General features: G+C 38.9%; 1 protein-coding gene across 8 annotated transcripts in view; it reads left to right on the top strand.

Moving 5' to 3' along the window:
• Positions 1 to 17,297, top strand: part of NCKAP5 (NCK associated protein 5) — a 381,602-nt gene that overhangs the window by 344,531 nt on the left and 19,774 nt on the right. For 6 of the 8 annotated variants that reach the window (XM_077181707.1, XM_077181708.1, XM_077181703.1 and 3 more), the window contains 4 exons: positions 5,695 to 6,009; positions 8,182 to 8,318; positions 9,627 to 9,756; positions 12,293 to 12,480. In XM_077181707.1, coding sequence (XP_077037822.1) covers positions 5,695 to 6,009; positions 8,182 to 8,318; positions 9,627 to 9,756; positions 12,293 to 12,480 — 770 coding nt within the window. Of the gene's footprint in view, positions 1 to 5,694; positions 6,010 to 8,181; positions 8,319 to 9,626; positions 9,757 to 12,292; positions 12,481 to 17,297 lie in introns of those variants that run through there. The other 2 variants (XR_013183102.1, XM_077181709.1) reach the window with 2 other exon arrangements.

Raw genomic sequence — 17,297 nt, 5'->3', positions numbered from 1 at the left:
TATTTTTAATGTTAAGATAGATTGGCCATCGAAGATAAGTAACATAAAGCCTCCAAATAGAAACTGTTTATGTGTCATTTGAAGTAGAAATAGGGTCTGTTTGCAGTAATTGCATCTGGTAGCCATCAGTGTGTTTCATGGTGGGGAATGGCTGAGGTCATTCTGGAATTCTCAGTCCCCTCAAGCTGCACTAAGAGGCAGCTGCCTTCTGTCACTCGTGGCAAAGTGGGCAGAGAGGCAGAACTGCAGTTACAGCACACCAGGACCTGTAATTATTTCCTCTCCAGCCTGGAAGTCCTTTCCTCTGTGCCACCATCCAGGAATGTGTCCTCTCGTTATGTAATTCAAAGTAGGGGAATTGCCTCACCATTTTGAGTGATGCTGTATTTATGCACAAGTACCTGTTCAGTAGAACTGCTGATTGATGCCTTACTTTAGCTCTGTGGGTAAAACTTGGCATCTTGTGGTTTCTGTAAAGATTTTTATGGATTTTTCAAGAATCATAGAAAAAACTCACATATTGTTTTAAATAGGTGGTCAAAATAACCATGAGTTATTTTATAGACTGCTCAGCAGTGTAACAGTCCCTGTGTAAAGCAGGACTTGTATGTGATTTGTGAATAGACTGAGCATCTGTGAAACTCATTTAGGATGCAACATAAAAAGACTTTATTAGAATGTGAATCTTTACTTTACCTGAGGAGACATTATGAAACACTCCCCAGTTATTCAGTTAAAGGTTTGTTTGCAATAACATGTGGCATTATGTCCCCCTTAGCAAAAGCATGTTTTCACATTATTGAAGAAAAGTATAATCAGAAGCTTTGTTCAAAAGATATGTCACCATCTTATGTCTTCTCTTTTATGAAATTCATAAAACCTCTTCATTATGGGCTAGGACTCAACCATAGGTTCAACATTAGAAAGACTAACACATCCCTAATGTAAAAGTGGGATGGATTTTGCTCCACTGCTTGTTTTAATACCCTATTTTGCAACCATCAGTGTAGAACTTAATCAGGGCTGGACCCACATTTCTTATGTTGTGCTGGAAGCAATTCCCTTCACAGGAGCTGTTCTATGCTTCCTTTTATTTCCCCCCCCCCCCCATTTATTTTCCTTTCACATGCATTGTATGAAAAGAGGAGCAGAGGAGGGTGCTGTGAAGCAGCATAAAGCAGCATGGTACCAGCTCAGAGGGGAGCTCCTCTCAGCCTCACAGTGACCCAGAGCAGCACTTCTGAAGGAGCACAAAGCAGGGTCAGCACTCACCTTCCCTGGGTATTCTCTTCCAGGCTCCAATGAATGGTACCAAGGATGCTTTCTGAGATGGAGCTGATGTGTTTCTGATATCTTTGTGGCAAGTGTTTCAGAAGAAATAAAAAAGAAGTTGAAGAATAATTAGGTTTAATGATTTGTTGCTGGTATTTAAGATGCATTTTTAAATTATCTACGCTCAGGAGAATGCCCTAAAATACTTCAATTAATTCTAAGCTGTCAGTTCTTATCAGTGGGGTATGTTTACTTCCAACTCTTTAATTTTTGCATTTCAGAGGAAAATGTAAAAAAAACCCTACAGAATGAGCTGCTAGAGCTGTTTTCCCCTGTGCTGATCTGATTTTTAGAATTCCTGATACCTGCCAGCCTGAGTGTATGTCCCTTTCCTACTCTCCTCTAGTGCAGATCCTCAGAGTGGTGCAGAGTTTTCACAGATCCTTTTTATTCCACCTCTACTTTGGGTGCTGACTCTGTGTTGAAGAGACATTGGTGACCTACTGACAGCAGAAAATGCTGGTGAAGCACCAGTGATGATGCAATATTGCAAAGCATTGTCCAGCTGCACAAATTGCTGTGGTGTCCAGCTGATGGAGCACATGAACTGCGCGATCGTCTTGCACGTGAAAATATTAAATTTGAAAATTATTGAGAAGTAGTTCAGAAAACTTTCAGAAAACTTTCTATGCAATGTTAACTCCTTTTTTTCCTGAGTTTAAGAGGCTTCTTAACATTAAAGGTCTCCCTCAAATTTTCCACTGAGCTCTTACAACACCCTGGCATCAAGAGGGTCCCATGCAGTCAGGAGTTTCTTGACCTCCAGGAAATATAAATTCTTCCTTGTTTCTGTTTTCAGTTTGGAATTGTTCCTCTACAGTAGGACTTCCAAGGACTTTGTTTTAGGTCCAGACTCAAATCCCCATGATGAGAGAGAGGGGAGGGGTTATTTCAGGCTTTTGATTCTAGTCTGATTATTCAGAGAAATGGCTGGTGATGAATCTATCCACTATAAAGCCAATGTAGATGTCCACTATAACATCAATACCATTCTGTGAGCTTCTCTCTTCCCTGGCAAAGAAAGAGGAAGGAAAAAAAAATCAGACACAGGCAAGGAATTTGGCTGGTATGCCAGGAAGAATTCTCAAGCAAAAGTAATTAAGCTCATATATAACTCTTCCCAGACTTTAATGTTTCACGGAGTCATTTTTCATCTACTGAGTGGTACTGTCACAGCACCAGAGATTTAACTTTTACATATTTTCATTATGTAGTCTTGTGCAGCTCTTGCTGATAACAGTAATTTGAAGTGTCAGTGCAGCTGATGAAATCAGATGGGCCATGAAGCTGTTTGAAAGCTGTCACTGGGATGTATAAAGTACTTTTTATTTTGCAGTTGCTTCACAAAAATTTTTTTAAAACATAAGCTAATGTATATCTATTCTTTCAGTAATACAAATTGTTCTGAAAGATATTTTTTATTTTTTATTATATAGATTTAGGGGTGAATTAGTTAGTTTCAGTAATGAAAAATAAAAATCCACAAAGAATTTTGTGGTTTCCTCTGGATTTAGGACCAGGTTTTTGAGGATTGTTCAATATAGCTAAGTCACAGAATTTTCAAAAAAACCATCTCTAAGTGTCGCAATGGGAGCTGCCAAGCATTGAGCACTTTGAAAACCAGACCCTTTTGTGGTTTTTCAGAACTAAAAATTGAGCTGTGTGAGGTGCTTTAAAAATCTTTTTTCCACCTGGTATATTTCCTCTATCATGGATAAAGTCTCTATAAAGGAAGAATATAATTGATTAAAACTTTTTTTCCTTTTAATTAAATGTGATACCACTGGTGTGCTCCTTCATCACTCTCCCAATTATTTTGGAAACAGCAGGAGACTGTACATCTTGGAAGTCTGGCTCTCACTATTAATTTCTTTTTATTCTCTGCCATTGTTTTCATGGTCCATTCCTAGATGTACACAAGGTAGTAGTGGGCAAGAGAAATCCATGTGTCATTTCAAAAAATGCCCTCAGAAAATAAAAATTTCCATCTTCCAGTTCTCCTTCCAAAGGCTGCAGCTTTGCTTTTTGATATACATTTTGATCCTCTTTAATTTTTCTGTAATAATTTTGAGGGAATTACTTTTTCATTTCTTAGAGAATTGTAAGAAAGGACACAGCACTAAAAGATCCTTCAGAGTCCCTGTGGAAATGGGCTCCAAATCAGGTCTCACATTGACCATACAAACAGGAGAGGGGAGACTCCTCAGACTTCTGTGGTTTTTATGTTTTTAGTTTACTCTGTGTCTCTCTGCCTCACCAACACAACCAGGGTTGCTCAGATGTCTCTTGGTTGAGAGGCAGATAACAGGAATCCTTTTCTATTCCATATTTCCCTTTTTTGCTAACTCTCTCACCAACAGTCCTTAGTTGAAGAATTGCCTGTCCATGAGCTAACATGCTGTTTCAGCTTGATTATCTTCAGAAAAATGGCAAGGGCAACACCTGGCATTTTAAATTGCTTTTCCACACTCCCACTTCTATCTAGGTATTTTGCTATTCAAAAACAAAAAAACAAAAAAAAGTTAGAGTAAGTGTAGCTGAGATCAGAGGGTTCAGTAGATGGGATACCTCCTTTTGATGCAGCAGAACCAAATATAATACTTTTTTTTTATCTTCATGCTTCCTGGAAAACCTTCATCAACTCCAAAAATCATTATGATACATTAATGCAAAAATGTGATTGAAAATGCAGGTGCTAGCTAGGCATGGCTTCCACACCTTATCTCCTTTGGAGAGAAATTATTGGCATGCAGTAATTGCGTGAGGGAAATCAGAGTCACTTATTGCCCTTTTAAAAGACAATGCAGAGAGACTTTGCCACTGCAGCTCAGCCAGGCCCTGTAAGGTGCAGGTGCTCAGTAGGAATTCCAGTCCTTCTTTGATCCTGAGTGATGAGGATAAGGCAAGGAGGACCACATAAATATAGGCTGCTTCTCCTTTCTCAAGAACCATGAAATAGAAATACATATTTAATGTATCTGTAAGTAGTTTCTTACTTGTTATCAAGAAAAGCTCATTGAGATGAAGATATTTAACAAGAATGACTATGGTAATGTTCTTAGTTCAAAAACAAATAGGCAAAACCCACAGGGGAGAAATATTTCCAAATTTTTGAGAGTATTAGAAACACTGCAGAGGAAAAAAATAATGAAAATTAGTTGAGAGAGCACTGCCAACTACAACTGACTTAAATAACAATTGGACATATCATAAAAAAAAGTCAATACTCAGAAACATGTAAAATAGAGATGGAGAAAATATATAGGGCCATGTTCTGCATCTCCTGCTAGACTACAATTGTTCAGTGCAGTATATCTTTAGCCTAGTGTAGCCTTAAATTGTTCAAAGCAAATTCCTTTGCTTCCTCTGGGATTGTCTGCCACAGACTTAAGATCTTGCTGTCAAGGGATGTTTCCAGACATTTAACCTAAATTATGCTCATTTTCCAACCATTAGTGCTGAAGTTCCCTCCTTGGTGTTTATAGCTCTCAGAAGGACCTTGCCATCACAGGCTCTTCAACATTGTTCGCCCCTTTTAGAAACAAAAGGGAATTCTCTGGAAACTGATAGAGAATGAGAGGGCGGGGGGTTGCCTGTACATCCTGGTTGCTCAAATTGCAGTGAGCACACAGCTACACCTGAACCTGTTCCATGGTTTGTACAGCATCTTTCCAATAGGATGAATAGGCCAGAGGGCTGTGTGGGACCACAGTGCTTCCAAAAAATGTATTAAAGGTATCCCTGCCTGGCATTGTGGACACTTACCCAAACTGGGATGTGCAGACCAGAGTGTGACGAGGTAAACAAAGGCAGGGCTGTGCTGTCCAAGGTTTGCAGGATGCTCTGAGAGATGGGTATCTCTAAGAAATTCTCTAAATCTTCATTTTGTGTAAGAATACATCATACATCTTGATTAACACCTTCTTGTGTGAGAAGCAATTAGCAAAACACAGGTGCAGAGAGGCCAAACCTTTGTGGAGAATGGGTTGATGTTGGAAGGAATATATTGCACTACTCCATCCCTCACACTGGTACTCTCCAAACATTCTGTGGGCTTTCAAACTAAATGATTTTAAAATTTCATCTGTAATTGCTTTCCAGGACCTGCCTCACTTAGCCATTGTCACACTGTTGCTCCACAGCAGGCCAGTGTCAATGCTTAATTTCACTGCACCTCAACAGGGATTTCCTTGTACTCAGTTACACAAAGTGTCAAAAGCTTTCTAGTGACAGGTAACAGCACACTCACAAAATGCAAAATGTTTCCCTTCCCTTGAAGAGGCCCTTTTTTCCCCCTAGGTCCTTTCCCTGGCTTTAAATACCTTTAGTTCTATCCCATCACACCAATCTCCTGTGCCTTAGAGTCTTGCTGCCAGATGAGGACGCTGGACAGCGGCATTGGAACCTTCCCCCTGCCGGACTCGGGGAACCGATCAACTGGGAGACACATTTCTAAGCAAGAGTCACCCCTGGAAATGGGAATCTTTGCAGCACCTGAGCAAGTTCCTCTTGCAGCTCCTTCAGTAAAAGCCAAAACTCTTGAGAGAGAAGTGCCTTCAGCAGCTAAGAGCCAGGAGTCTGTGGAAAGTGTAATTAGTCACTCAACATCTGATCCGGCCATGACTGCCAAAGGGATACGACCTTTTCAAAGTCGCCTTCCCAAACCAGCCTCCTCAGGTAAAATGTCAATTACACTGAAAATCATGTTATTTCTGCCTTGGACTCTGTTTTGATTAGCAGAAATGCTGTAATAATGGCAATTGATAAGAGAAATGTTAAATGTGGAGCAGAAGATACTCTCTTTATGAATGCGTAAGGTTAACAAGTTTGTGACCTGAGCCGTATGGAAATTTTGTTATACGAAATGCTTATCTGAGAAAGAAAAATTAGTTTAGTACTTAAAGCCTTTTCTCAAGAAACAGTACTTGAAGAAAAAAAGCCATATGACAGCCTTGGAAGTTGACTTGAAAAAGAATATGGATGTTCAGCAATATTCAGGATCACACTGTACAAAGTACAAAGCACAACCATGTTGTGACATAGAAAAGACAAATTCATAAAGACTTGCTTTTGATACTGGATTTGAGCTAAAGACTCATTTGGCCTCAATGCATAAATTCTGTCCCACTGAACATATGGCCTTGACCTCAAACAAGGCTCTCATTACTTTACCACATCATACAAACACATTTCTGTGTATGAACATAAAGTACCTGACTCTCACTTATGAGCTACGTGTGTGTCTAAGCTGTAAAACAAGAGCTGACAAAGGTATAAAAGGACTGGCAACATATCAAAGCTCCAGAAAATAACTTTGTATTGGTAAATAGTTCCATTGAAGCCTGTGCATTTTTTATAAAAAAATTTGAATATTTATATAAGTTTTTTGAAGGCTTTGGAGTTATTAATATATATTTTCATAGCATTAAAAATCATGTAACATTAACAATAGGGAAATTTTCATAGTCAGCACAACAGATACAGCAGAAAGCACAGTAAAAGTGATTAGTTTGATGGAGAAGGGTATTGCTTTATCATGACCAAATGCAATGTCACTCATTTATTTGGGTCATGGTGATTAGCACTTTGTCAGTCCAGTTATTGCTCTTGTAGAACTTGTGAGTATTTAACTTGTATAAATCTGTATCCCTCTATAAGAGAGATTCTGTGTAATTAGCATGTAAGGTTAAATATCAAGTTTAGCTTAGTTTAAGGCCATCAAATATATGTTCTCCTAAATGAGCTGACATATATTGAACCTAGGAGGAGAGAAGCCTCTCTTGTATGTCCATAGGATGCATAACAGAAGGTTTCTAATTAAACATCTTAGAATTCAGTTGATTTAGCAACATTCCCAGTGCAGTATTGTAGTGGTATAACAGGCTGCAAACACACATTGTATGCTTTATTGCAGACTCCCTTGCTTGTTTCAAATCAAAGCTGAATAAAAGATATTTTAATACTTATTACTTTTAAAAGAAGTGTACTGTTAATTAATGGTCCAGCTAAGAAGGATTCAGAAGAGAAATCTTAGTTATAGATTACGTGCTGCATGCTTGAATGGCCACATGTGTGACCTCAATTCAGCAGTGTGTTATAGAGTAGAGCCCATGATTAAACACTGTCATTATAACAAATTGAACAGAAACTGCAAGCATTGAATTGCTTCATAAGAAGTCAGTAGCAGTAAGATTGTTCTGATCTTAATGCTAATATTCACTGCACCAACCTTGTAAGGTTTGTATCTTAATTAAATTGTCATGAAGAGATGTTACAAAAAAGTAGTATACATCAGATGATGGGGTCAGCTCATTCTTTACCTAGACTATCTTCATTCAATTCTTCTCTCCCTCACTTTTTCATCCAAATTACAATTATCACTTTATTTCATATGTACCATATATCTTCTTTGATGTTTTGATTTTGCATAGTGCAAATATAGCAAATAAAAAAGCTGGCTTTGTGCTAGAAAGGTACTTCCAATTATATTTATATTAAAAGATTGTTCTCTAAGAACATGAAATAGCAGAGGAGATCCTACAATGCCTGGAAGTAGTTACTGAATGTTGTTTTGTTGTTGAAAGGGTATATGTTTTATACCTAAGGAAAGGATTTAAATTCATGGCTTCCTCTTCTCTTTTTAACTGGAAAAGGATTTGGATGAAATTCTGCTACTTTAGTTAGAACTATTCCAGTAAGTTAGTAAGTTCTTCCTTAGAGTAGTAAAACATTATTGGACATAATGAAAGTATCACAATTTGCCCCCAGCTTTTACTGAATTAGAATTGACACACTATCATGAAGATGCTGATGAGACCTAGAATTTAAATAATGTCTCCCTTAATTCAGGAATAATTAACCTTGCAAAGCAAAGTGAACAAGAAGCAAGTTCTGTGACCTCTGCCTCATTAGACCACGCCGAAGAGACTGTAGAAAATAGAGAAGTTCTTCCAGAGTGTACCCCCAAGAAAACTACTAAACCAAAGGTATAAAATAAGTAGTGGCATCTCTTAAATGAGATGGGTACTGTGGCCAATGTTGAGTATCAGTGTTTTAATGGCCAGTGTTTTGATATGGTGTGAAGAGTAACTAACAGTCTAACAGCTGCAATTACTTCCTTACCCTTCATTCACTCTCTCATTATTTATCAGTAATAATAATAATACAGCACCTAAAGGTTCTTTGTCCTCCTGGTTATAAACATGTTTTAATTAAAATCCTCTCAGGCACTTTTAGAAAAGGAAATTGAGAGTTTTTACCCCATTCTTCTCTTCTAGAGAGTTGATCTTGTTTGTTGCTTTTCATGAGATTGGGATATTTTTTTCCCCAGGACTAGATTTCCTTGTCTGTAAGGCTGTATTGTATGAGAGTTTGAGGGGTGCTATGGAAGTATTGTGAACAGGAAAATACTCTAGAGTATGTTCCCAACACTCTTACAGGTTTCTGTGGGGTTTTGGGACTACAGCTGACTTGCAATCTCTAATGCTGGGCATTCCTGGCTGCATGCAGGTATCCTCAGCTCTGCTTCCCTCTCCACAAGTGGGTGATTCCTATCAAAAAATGTCCTTCTGCACCAGTTAAAAACTGGAGCATGGATGGAAAGATGGGGAAATCATTATCCCTCTTAGAGAAACAGAATTCAACCCTCACTAGAGCCAGCAGAGTAGGGGCAGGGGGTGGTGTTTGTAGATGCCATCACCCCAACACTATCAGGCCTGGAGGGTTTATTGTACTGAGCTGCTGCTCCTGCATGCTTTGAGCCTTCAGGCCTTCCATGATTAGAAGCTGTCCAGAGCTGTCAGTGTTCCTCTTTATTCCCAGAAGAAAATCAATAATACTGCTTCCTGGAAAGAGCTGGCAAAGGAATCACCTGGGAACCAAGGGAGAGTTGCTTGCAGCAAACTATTTGTGGTGTGATAATTTTGCATGTTACAACTAGACTGTATTAAACATACTTGAGAACTACTAAAATTAAACTTGCTGGATAAAATTACCCAAAGATGCTGGTGGAATCAAAAAAAATGTTACATTGGGGGGAAAAAAAAGTTAAAATGTGGATTGTTTCTGCCAGACTGTCTCAGGGGATGTAGCAGGACAAGAATGGATTATTTCCCCCACATCAGACTGATGAGTACTTACTTGAAGGAGTTAGGCTGGTAATGCAGACTTTCCCAGTTGAACTACCTGTTTATACTGCATGATGAATATAAAATCTGCTGCTCTCAGTATTATCTTCAGCATTATTTTGATATATTTGCATTTTCTGACTTGCTGCCATACCGTTCTTTGTGTAGGACCCAGCTCTAAGGGTGTGCACGTACTCAGCGAGCAGCACTGACAGTGAGCCAGAGCCAGAGTACAAATCCAGTTATTTCAGAGCTGCAGAGGAAACTCTTGTGGAGTTAACAAAGAGCAACAGACAAGGTAATTGAAAATTGGTACATAAAGATGTATGTCCCTCATCTCCACACTGACTCAGCAGCAGACGGTGTCCTTCATTGAACTTTCTGTCTAGATTTCACTTTCTAACCCCAAATCTTTCTTCAGTCTAAAATTCCATTAACTTTTTATTACCTTTTTCTTTTTATTATGTGTAAATTCTTTTTCCCCCTCTTCCACAGTTTTTGCTAGTGCGGGCTTAACTTGTAGGTTTTTATACATAAACCTCTGCGGTGCAAATAAAAATAATTACATTATTACAAAATTGAAAGGTGACTATAAATATAGTTTTCTTTTTTTTTCTTTTTTTAACTATACAGCCAGTTGAAATAATGCAGTGATGAAGGCCACAGTTTCCCAACCTCTGTGTCAAGGTGATGTTGGTTATGGTGCCACAGTGAACTCTCTCTCATTTTCCTCTCTGTATATATTGCAGCTTTCAAGTAAGAAAGCTTTTAGTGAGAATTGATGGCAATTCGGAATTTACTGAATTCCAGTAGATAAAAATACATTAAGTGAACTTCTTGAGATAATAGTTTTCTGTGTGTTTAATAACCTGGGAAATTGCTGCCTTGTCTCCATCACCAGCCTGCTGTGCTCAGAGCCACTTTCCAGTGCAGATGTGTGCCCTGGGGAGGGGAGGGCAGCTCTGTCCTTGTCCTTGCAGCCCAGGGATCCCTGCAGCTGGGGAATTCTGGCCAGAGCCTGGGAGCTGATGCCCTGAGCAGCCCCAGGGCTGGCCTGGCAGAGATCAGCACCTGCAACACCATCACCAGGTGATGATGGCACAGAGAGCAGCACAGCTGGCTGCATGCTGGGCTCTTCAGTGTCTCCAACATTTGGCATTTTCAGAGCTATTCCAGTGCTTTTGATTCCATGGGAGCAAGCAGAATAGGAAGCTAGGACCATTTATTTACATTAGTGCTGCAGCTTTGTGGGTTTAATCTGTAGAAAATATTGCAAGTCATTTTGGTCAGCCCATAAACACTTCTTTTTACAAAGCATATTTTAATGCAATAAATGTGGTTTTTTTAAAGAAGTAAATAAGCTTTTTCCTTTCCTGCATTCATCACAATTTGCAGAAATAAAACCCCTATTTTTATCATGTGTTAGCAGTTGCTTTAAATGGCAGCAGATTCCAAGTTTAATGATATCTAAGCATGACTTGGGGTGACCATCTTACATAGAGATTCATTAATTTTGTGTAAATGCCTCCCTTTTGAGCCAGTAAGAGAATAAATACATAATTGTGATTGAGGCAAATAGAAGATTATGACACATTATTGCAAAAGTATTTCTGCTGTGCTCATTCCTTATAGGCAGGGTTTCTGTTCTGTGCTCTCTAAATGCTGTTCTCACATGGAATTAACAACCATACTTTATCCCATTCTGTGTTCAGAGGTCTCAGTGTCTTTATGCACTTTTGATATAACCTCAAAACATCCACATGAGGCTGGGGCAGGGGCTCCAGCAAATCCACAGAGAATATTTCTATATGAATAGATAATTGCATTTATTAGCTAAATCCCCAAACTCACCGGTTGCACAATTATAATGTTGGAATGATTTTCATTTTCCATTTATGAGCAGGGAACAGAAAGACTGAGTGCCCAATGCAAAGGCTATTAAAAGTCAATGATAAGACTTTTGTTGATTTAATGGGCTTAGCATGAGATTCCCAGTGCATTGCCCAATGTTACAGAGAAGGTCAGTAGAGTAACAGGGAATATGCCAAATATTCCAGATCCTTCTCTTCCAACCATGAAAGTGTCTTGATTTCAATATTATAAATTTGTTCTACCCTGATGTGGTTCTGTTAGAGGCATTGGAGGCAGACCTTCTCCTAAGGCTGTAGGTTATAAGGCAGAGTTGAAGTTTGTGCAACAAGAATTGTGAGGAAAGAATTTAATGTTCACATAAACATCTGTCTCCTGTGTGCTTTCATGAAGCTGCAGAAAATTCCCCTGGTTTTATTTTGTTCTTCTGAATGAGTTTTCAGCCTTGGACTTCAGAAACCAGGGCTTTATTCCTAATGTTGTTGTGCTACAGCAGACTCTGGAACAAGCACCACTTTCTTACCTCACTTGGTGTATTTTTTATGCTGTTGTATTCATTAACTAAAAATGTAGTGAAAAGGAAAAAACTCCCAAGTACATCCAAACTGAAGGGTATGCTAAAGGAACTTAGCACATCTGCCATGTAAGTCTATTAAAAGAGAAGAACAAAACCTTGCTGCAAATAATTAAGTGGGAAGATCCCCCAAATTAACCACCTTGTCTATAATTTGAAAAGAAAGGAAATTAATCGTGTCTGTCTCATACTATCTCCTCCAGCTCAAACATTAAGTGTGAGCAGTCCCCTGTATATGCATTGGAGAATTAGAAGGTAGTATTTTTAATGTTTCTATTGCATTGAATTTCATATACCTTAAAAACCAATTTAAATATATTTTAAAATTGTAGAATTACATTAAAATCTATGTAGACTGTCATAATGATATTATTTGTTACATCTCTTGCAGCCGTGCAGGAAAAACAAAGTCAAAGAAGGTCGTTTTTGGGGAACCCAATGTCAATTTTGGATTTATACCAACACAGTCTCTATGGCCACTTTGGAGAGGATGGACCTGAACAATTAGCACATTACAGTTTAATTGAGCAGCTGAGTGGAGCTTCCAGTAAAGACAGCAAGACCAAGGAGAGCCCAAATGTGAGTTACTGTAATTTTTATATTATTTCTCATTTTGCTCATTACTATTTTTACTTCCCTTTTGGTTTTTTTTCCCCAGTGTGTTGATTGATTACTAAAACCAGGCAGACTTGGAAAGAATGTGACCTGCAGAAGAGTAAAGATCTGAATATTTTTAGAACAGAATGTTACATTTGAATGCTCACCTGTCACAGAATTAGACTTACAAAATTGACAAGTAGAGACAGGCTAGTGCTTGTACTCCACCATTAGTGAGGAGTTGAAATTTAAAGCTAGCAAGTAAACACAGGGTTTATCTTTTAAGGCTGCTCCTCCAGATATAATTAGACAGCTTATATAGAACAACATGGATTAAATTACTTAAAACTCTGGAGAAGTATTCCTGAAAATTCAAATGAAATAATGCTATGGAAATCACCTATATTCTGGTTTCTCCTGAGATCTTTGTGTCAGATTTGATGGTTTTAAACATTATTTTGATGAAGACCAGTCCTGATCTGATTAGTTGACCTTAGTGCTAAACAGAAACAAATTTGTTTTCTCCTCTTACTTCATGTGAATCCACTCCCTTTTCTGTGTCTGTAAGTACTGAACTGGCATCACACAGTCTCAGCAACCCTGAAGAGGAATTTCCAACCTGTTGTTTTCCTCCTCTGTTCTCATGCTTTCTCCTCTCATCACTCCCTTCCCTCTCTCCTTTGATCTAACAAGCCAATTTCTTTGAAAGTGGAGATGCCCAGTCATGATCCAGTGCAATCATTTTGCTTCCATGTTCAGTCTGTTTCCCCAGCTCTTCTTTTCAGGCACAAGCTCTTTTATTTCTGTGTGTAGCACTCAGCACATTTTGGAAGTGTTACACTATAAACAAAGGTGGTAGCAGAAAGTAAGGAATGAGCTGCTGGTTTGAAATTTACTGGTGTAGCGCATAAATGAAAAAGAATTTTTATCTCTTCCCAGACCCCAGTTTTCAGTTTCAGGAAATGACTGTGCCTTGCAATGTCAGAGGTGATTAACCAAAGTTAGAGTCTTGGAGCTTTCAGGAATCTGGGCCAAATCTGCAGAAGGAATATGAAGAACAAAATGGCAGTAGCCTTATTTATTCCAACCCTGTTGGCATCAAAGTCCTGCTTAACTGAATATTAAATTGACTACAAACTTCAAAAGAAAAATCCTGAAATGTATGTGCCTCATTTCCCAATCAACCCAATTCCATTCGTACCCAGAATATGATTCCATTTTAATATATGTGGGTCATATTAGAGAGAACAATTTTAAATAATCTGACTTCATAGCTGGGAAGAAAAAGAAAAGAAAAAAGGGCAGCAGAAGGGTGTTAAGAAGGATACGTGCAGGAAAATAATTTGAGCATCCACTTAATTCCTCATCTTGAACATCCAGAAATTCAGAGCTTAATTATGTGTAGGAGATGAATTACATATGCATGCATATATATATAGATATATAGATATAGATGTAGATATGTGTGTATATATATGAAAAAATACATAAAAATCAGTTCTGCCTTCTGAAGGCCAAGGTCTTTTGCTATTAACAGAGCAATTAGATTTGCTTCCAGTATAGAAAAGTGACTCAGAGTTGCATCTACTTTTAATTAATTCTTTTCATGCATTTATTGTATATGATGTCTCTGCAATGTGCCCAATCAGCCTCAAAACCTAAAGAAAGCCATTGAACAGGCCTTAGGATCCTGTAAAACTCCATCCTTTAACCAAAAGGCATCAGGTGTAGCTCAGCCAGCACCAGCATTTTTCATGCATCGTGTTGGGGAGCTCTTGAGTTTGCTTTTTAAGGATCTGATATAGCTCTCCAAACAGCATTGCCTCTCCCTGAACAGCAGAAGCTCAATAAAGCACTAGAGATTTGCCTATTAGTATTAAACTTTTCAGAATGACAAATGAGGGGAAGTAACCATGAAAAGCAGGTTGCCCTGAACTCCCTGTTTGAAACAGCACAGCAGATTTTTCTCAGCTGTAGTTTGTCCAACAGGAGAAGATCTACAGTCTGTTTAAATCAGAGCTGTGTGATCTGCAACATTACCCACAAAAAGAGGGGGACAGCAGAGACAAAGGCACTTATGGCCCACAAATTAAAAAATCTATAAATTTTGGGGGGGAAATAATGCAGCTTTCATGCATAGTATTTGGTATTTTGAAACAGGAAGTTGTACAGGCTTGGAATTTAATTCCCAAGTGGCATTTGTCAAGCCTTGGGAAAAACCAAACAAAAGATGTGTGTCAAAAATGCCTCATGATGGGCAAAATGAGTTTACAGTGCTTGTCTGAAGAGCAAGCTGACTGTGCTGAGCCAGTCTCTGAGCCCATTCAATGGGGCTGTACAGCTCCAGGATGGCAGAGGTGCAGGCTGGGGGCTCTAATGAGGCAGCCAGGAATCTCTCTTAGCCCAGACTTGGCATTTGATTTGTCTCCTTCCCAACCAGTGCATCCTCCAGGATTGCCTCCAGAGTTTATACACAGCAAATTTCATCAGCAAAAAAAAGTACTGTACAGGAGCTTCAGAGGAGAAACAGCTGCTGGGCCATTACTGTGATAAAGGGACACTGCAGGGACAGTTTAAGGAATCAAAAAGTGCTTTTAGACATTGAAAGGAAAAATACTTACTGTTACTGTCTTAAACAGCATCCTGGTTAAATTCTCTTGGCATTAAGACTAATTTTATGTTACTTTTATCTTGACCTGAAAAACATATTCTGAAATTATGTCATCCTTTGGCACACTGCAGAATTTTGGATGAGAAAAGCAAATCACAATTTCAAAGAAAGGAATAAAATGCATTGAATCATCAGCAGAAAACTTTCACTTAAATTAACAAGCATGGTGTATTTTCCTCATGTAGGATTTTCCAAACAACAAACATTCATTTTAAATATCTCAAAGGAATTCTTTCTATTTGAACAGTAACTTCTCTGGTTGAACACAATGTATGCAGCACCTGATCTGAAGTCCACTGCAGGCAGCCCATGGGAGACACCCTGTCAGTGAAACTTCACTGAGCCCTGCATTAAACAGCTGCTCCTACTCCTTGCACCCTGGGAGTGCCCTGAGCACTTTGCCAACATCATGACCATGTTTATGCAGTGAAAAAATTATTTCACATTTCATCAGTTAATTTACTGTTTAGACTTTATAGCTCAAGTGACTTTTTTCTTACAAGAATTCAGAAAACAAGATGAATTTCCCTTCCCCAGGCCCATTGTTTATTAACATATTTTATAATCAAACAGGAGCCATTTGGAGAAGTAACTGAGTTGGTCAAAGATTTTATTACTTAATCATCCTTATGGTCCCAAAAAACCATGGAAAATATGTTTACTTCTCTGTCCTTAACCAACCATCACATGCTTTTACTCTGTAATACAGCCCTTCTTGCTCTCTCTTGTCCCTGTTTCTCAATTTATGTCACCATCAAGGCTTGCTTGGGATTTCAAGCACGACTTGAGAACTTTAAAGAAAAGATCCCTTATGGAAGGAATGGGTACCCATCAGAAGTTTCTAATTCCTCTTGTTTTCCCCAAGTTGTGATAAGATGCATAAGAAATCTGACATTTCTGGCACAGTTACCTTGTTAATTGCACGGGCCCTTGAACTGGGGGACTCATTTAACAAAAGAGTTTTTTCTGTGCAGTCTGAGTTATGGCCACATCCACCACACAGGGTTTGGGTGTGTGGAACAGATGATTCATGAATGAGATCAAATCCCTGTGCCTGGAAATTCAAGTAGACATTAGAGACAGCTGGCAAATACAGGCCAAGGAAAAATTAGAGATGTTGCTGCTGTTTGGGCTGCACTTACAAATAGGACTGACCTGGCAGCATTCCCAGATAAACTCAAGGATTTTACAGCTGAGTGAGCTGATTGGGAGCTAATGCTGTATGATTGACCTGTTGTGCTCACATCCTCCTATTAGCAGAGAGAATACCACTAAAGGACTGGAAACAAGAAAAGTCTGGTAATTGCACAACACTTGCCATCCTCCAGGATCTCTGAGCATTAAGCTGATAGCAGAGAGGGTGTTCAGGCCTTGCTGAATTACAGCATCACTTAGAGCAGCCCTGACACCTCTGCAGGCTGCACTAAACAAGAGTGAGGGGGAAATAAAGAAAGGCCTGAGCTGCTTCTCCTTGTGCCTCATCTCCTACAGAGATCAGTAAGACTTGAGATGGGTGTGAGCTGACAGCACTCTGGGTACTGTTCACCTCTTTGGGTAGATCTTGGAGAATGTGCCAGAAAAGTTTGTGTGCCTGATTTGGGTTCTTTGAGCCCCTTTCTGAAGGTGCTTTGCTCGCTCTGAGAGAGAGAAGCTCTTCAGCTCTTGAATTAAGTCTCTTTTAAAAAGGGCTCTCCATGTTTAAGTATCTGAAGTAATTCTGAGGAGACCATGTATACTCTGCTTTCACAGAGAATTAATTTTTTTCACATTATCAGATGTGCTTAGGGAGGGATTCTACTTATCACATGTGGAAAAGCCTAAGATAATGATTTTGGTCCAATTAGCACTTGGGAAGAGCTGCATCCTAAGACTTTAAACTGGAAAGGAGGTATTGCCCTGGGGAACTACTTTCTTCCTTTCCCTGACCAGCAGCTGCCTTATCCTGAATACCAGACTTTCAACCCAAAGTTTAAAATATGAACATTGCCCCACCCTTTCCTCGGTGGGAAACTTAATAAAAGTCAACTATTACAGTTATCATCTGTATTTGAGAGTGAAACCACATCTCAGGGCACACTCTGGTGAGCATTAAATAACTTCTTTCCTTTTACCTTCATATAACATGAAT

The sequence above is a fragment of the Agelaius phoeniceus genome, chromosome 7 (genome assembly GCF_051311805.1).
Source record: "Agelaius phoeniceus isolate bAgePho1 chromosome 7, bAgePho1.hap1, whole genome shotgun sequence".
Taxonomy (NCBI): domain Eukaryota; kingdom Metazoa; phylum Chordata; class Aves; order Passeriformes; family Icteridae; genus Agelaius; species Agelaius phoeniceus.
This window is presented reverse-complemented; position numbering and strand designations above follow the sequence as displayed.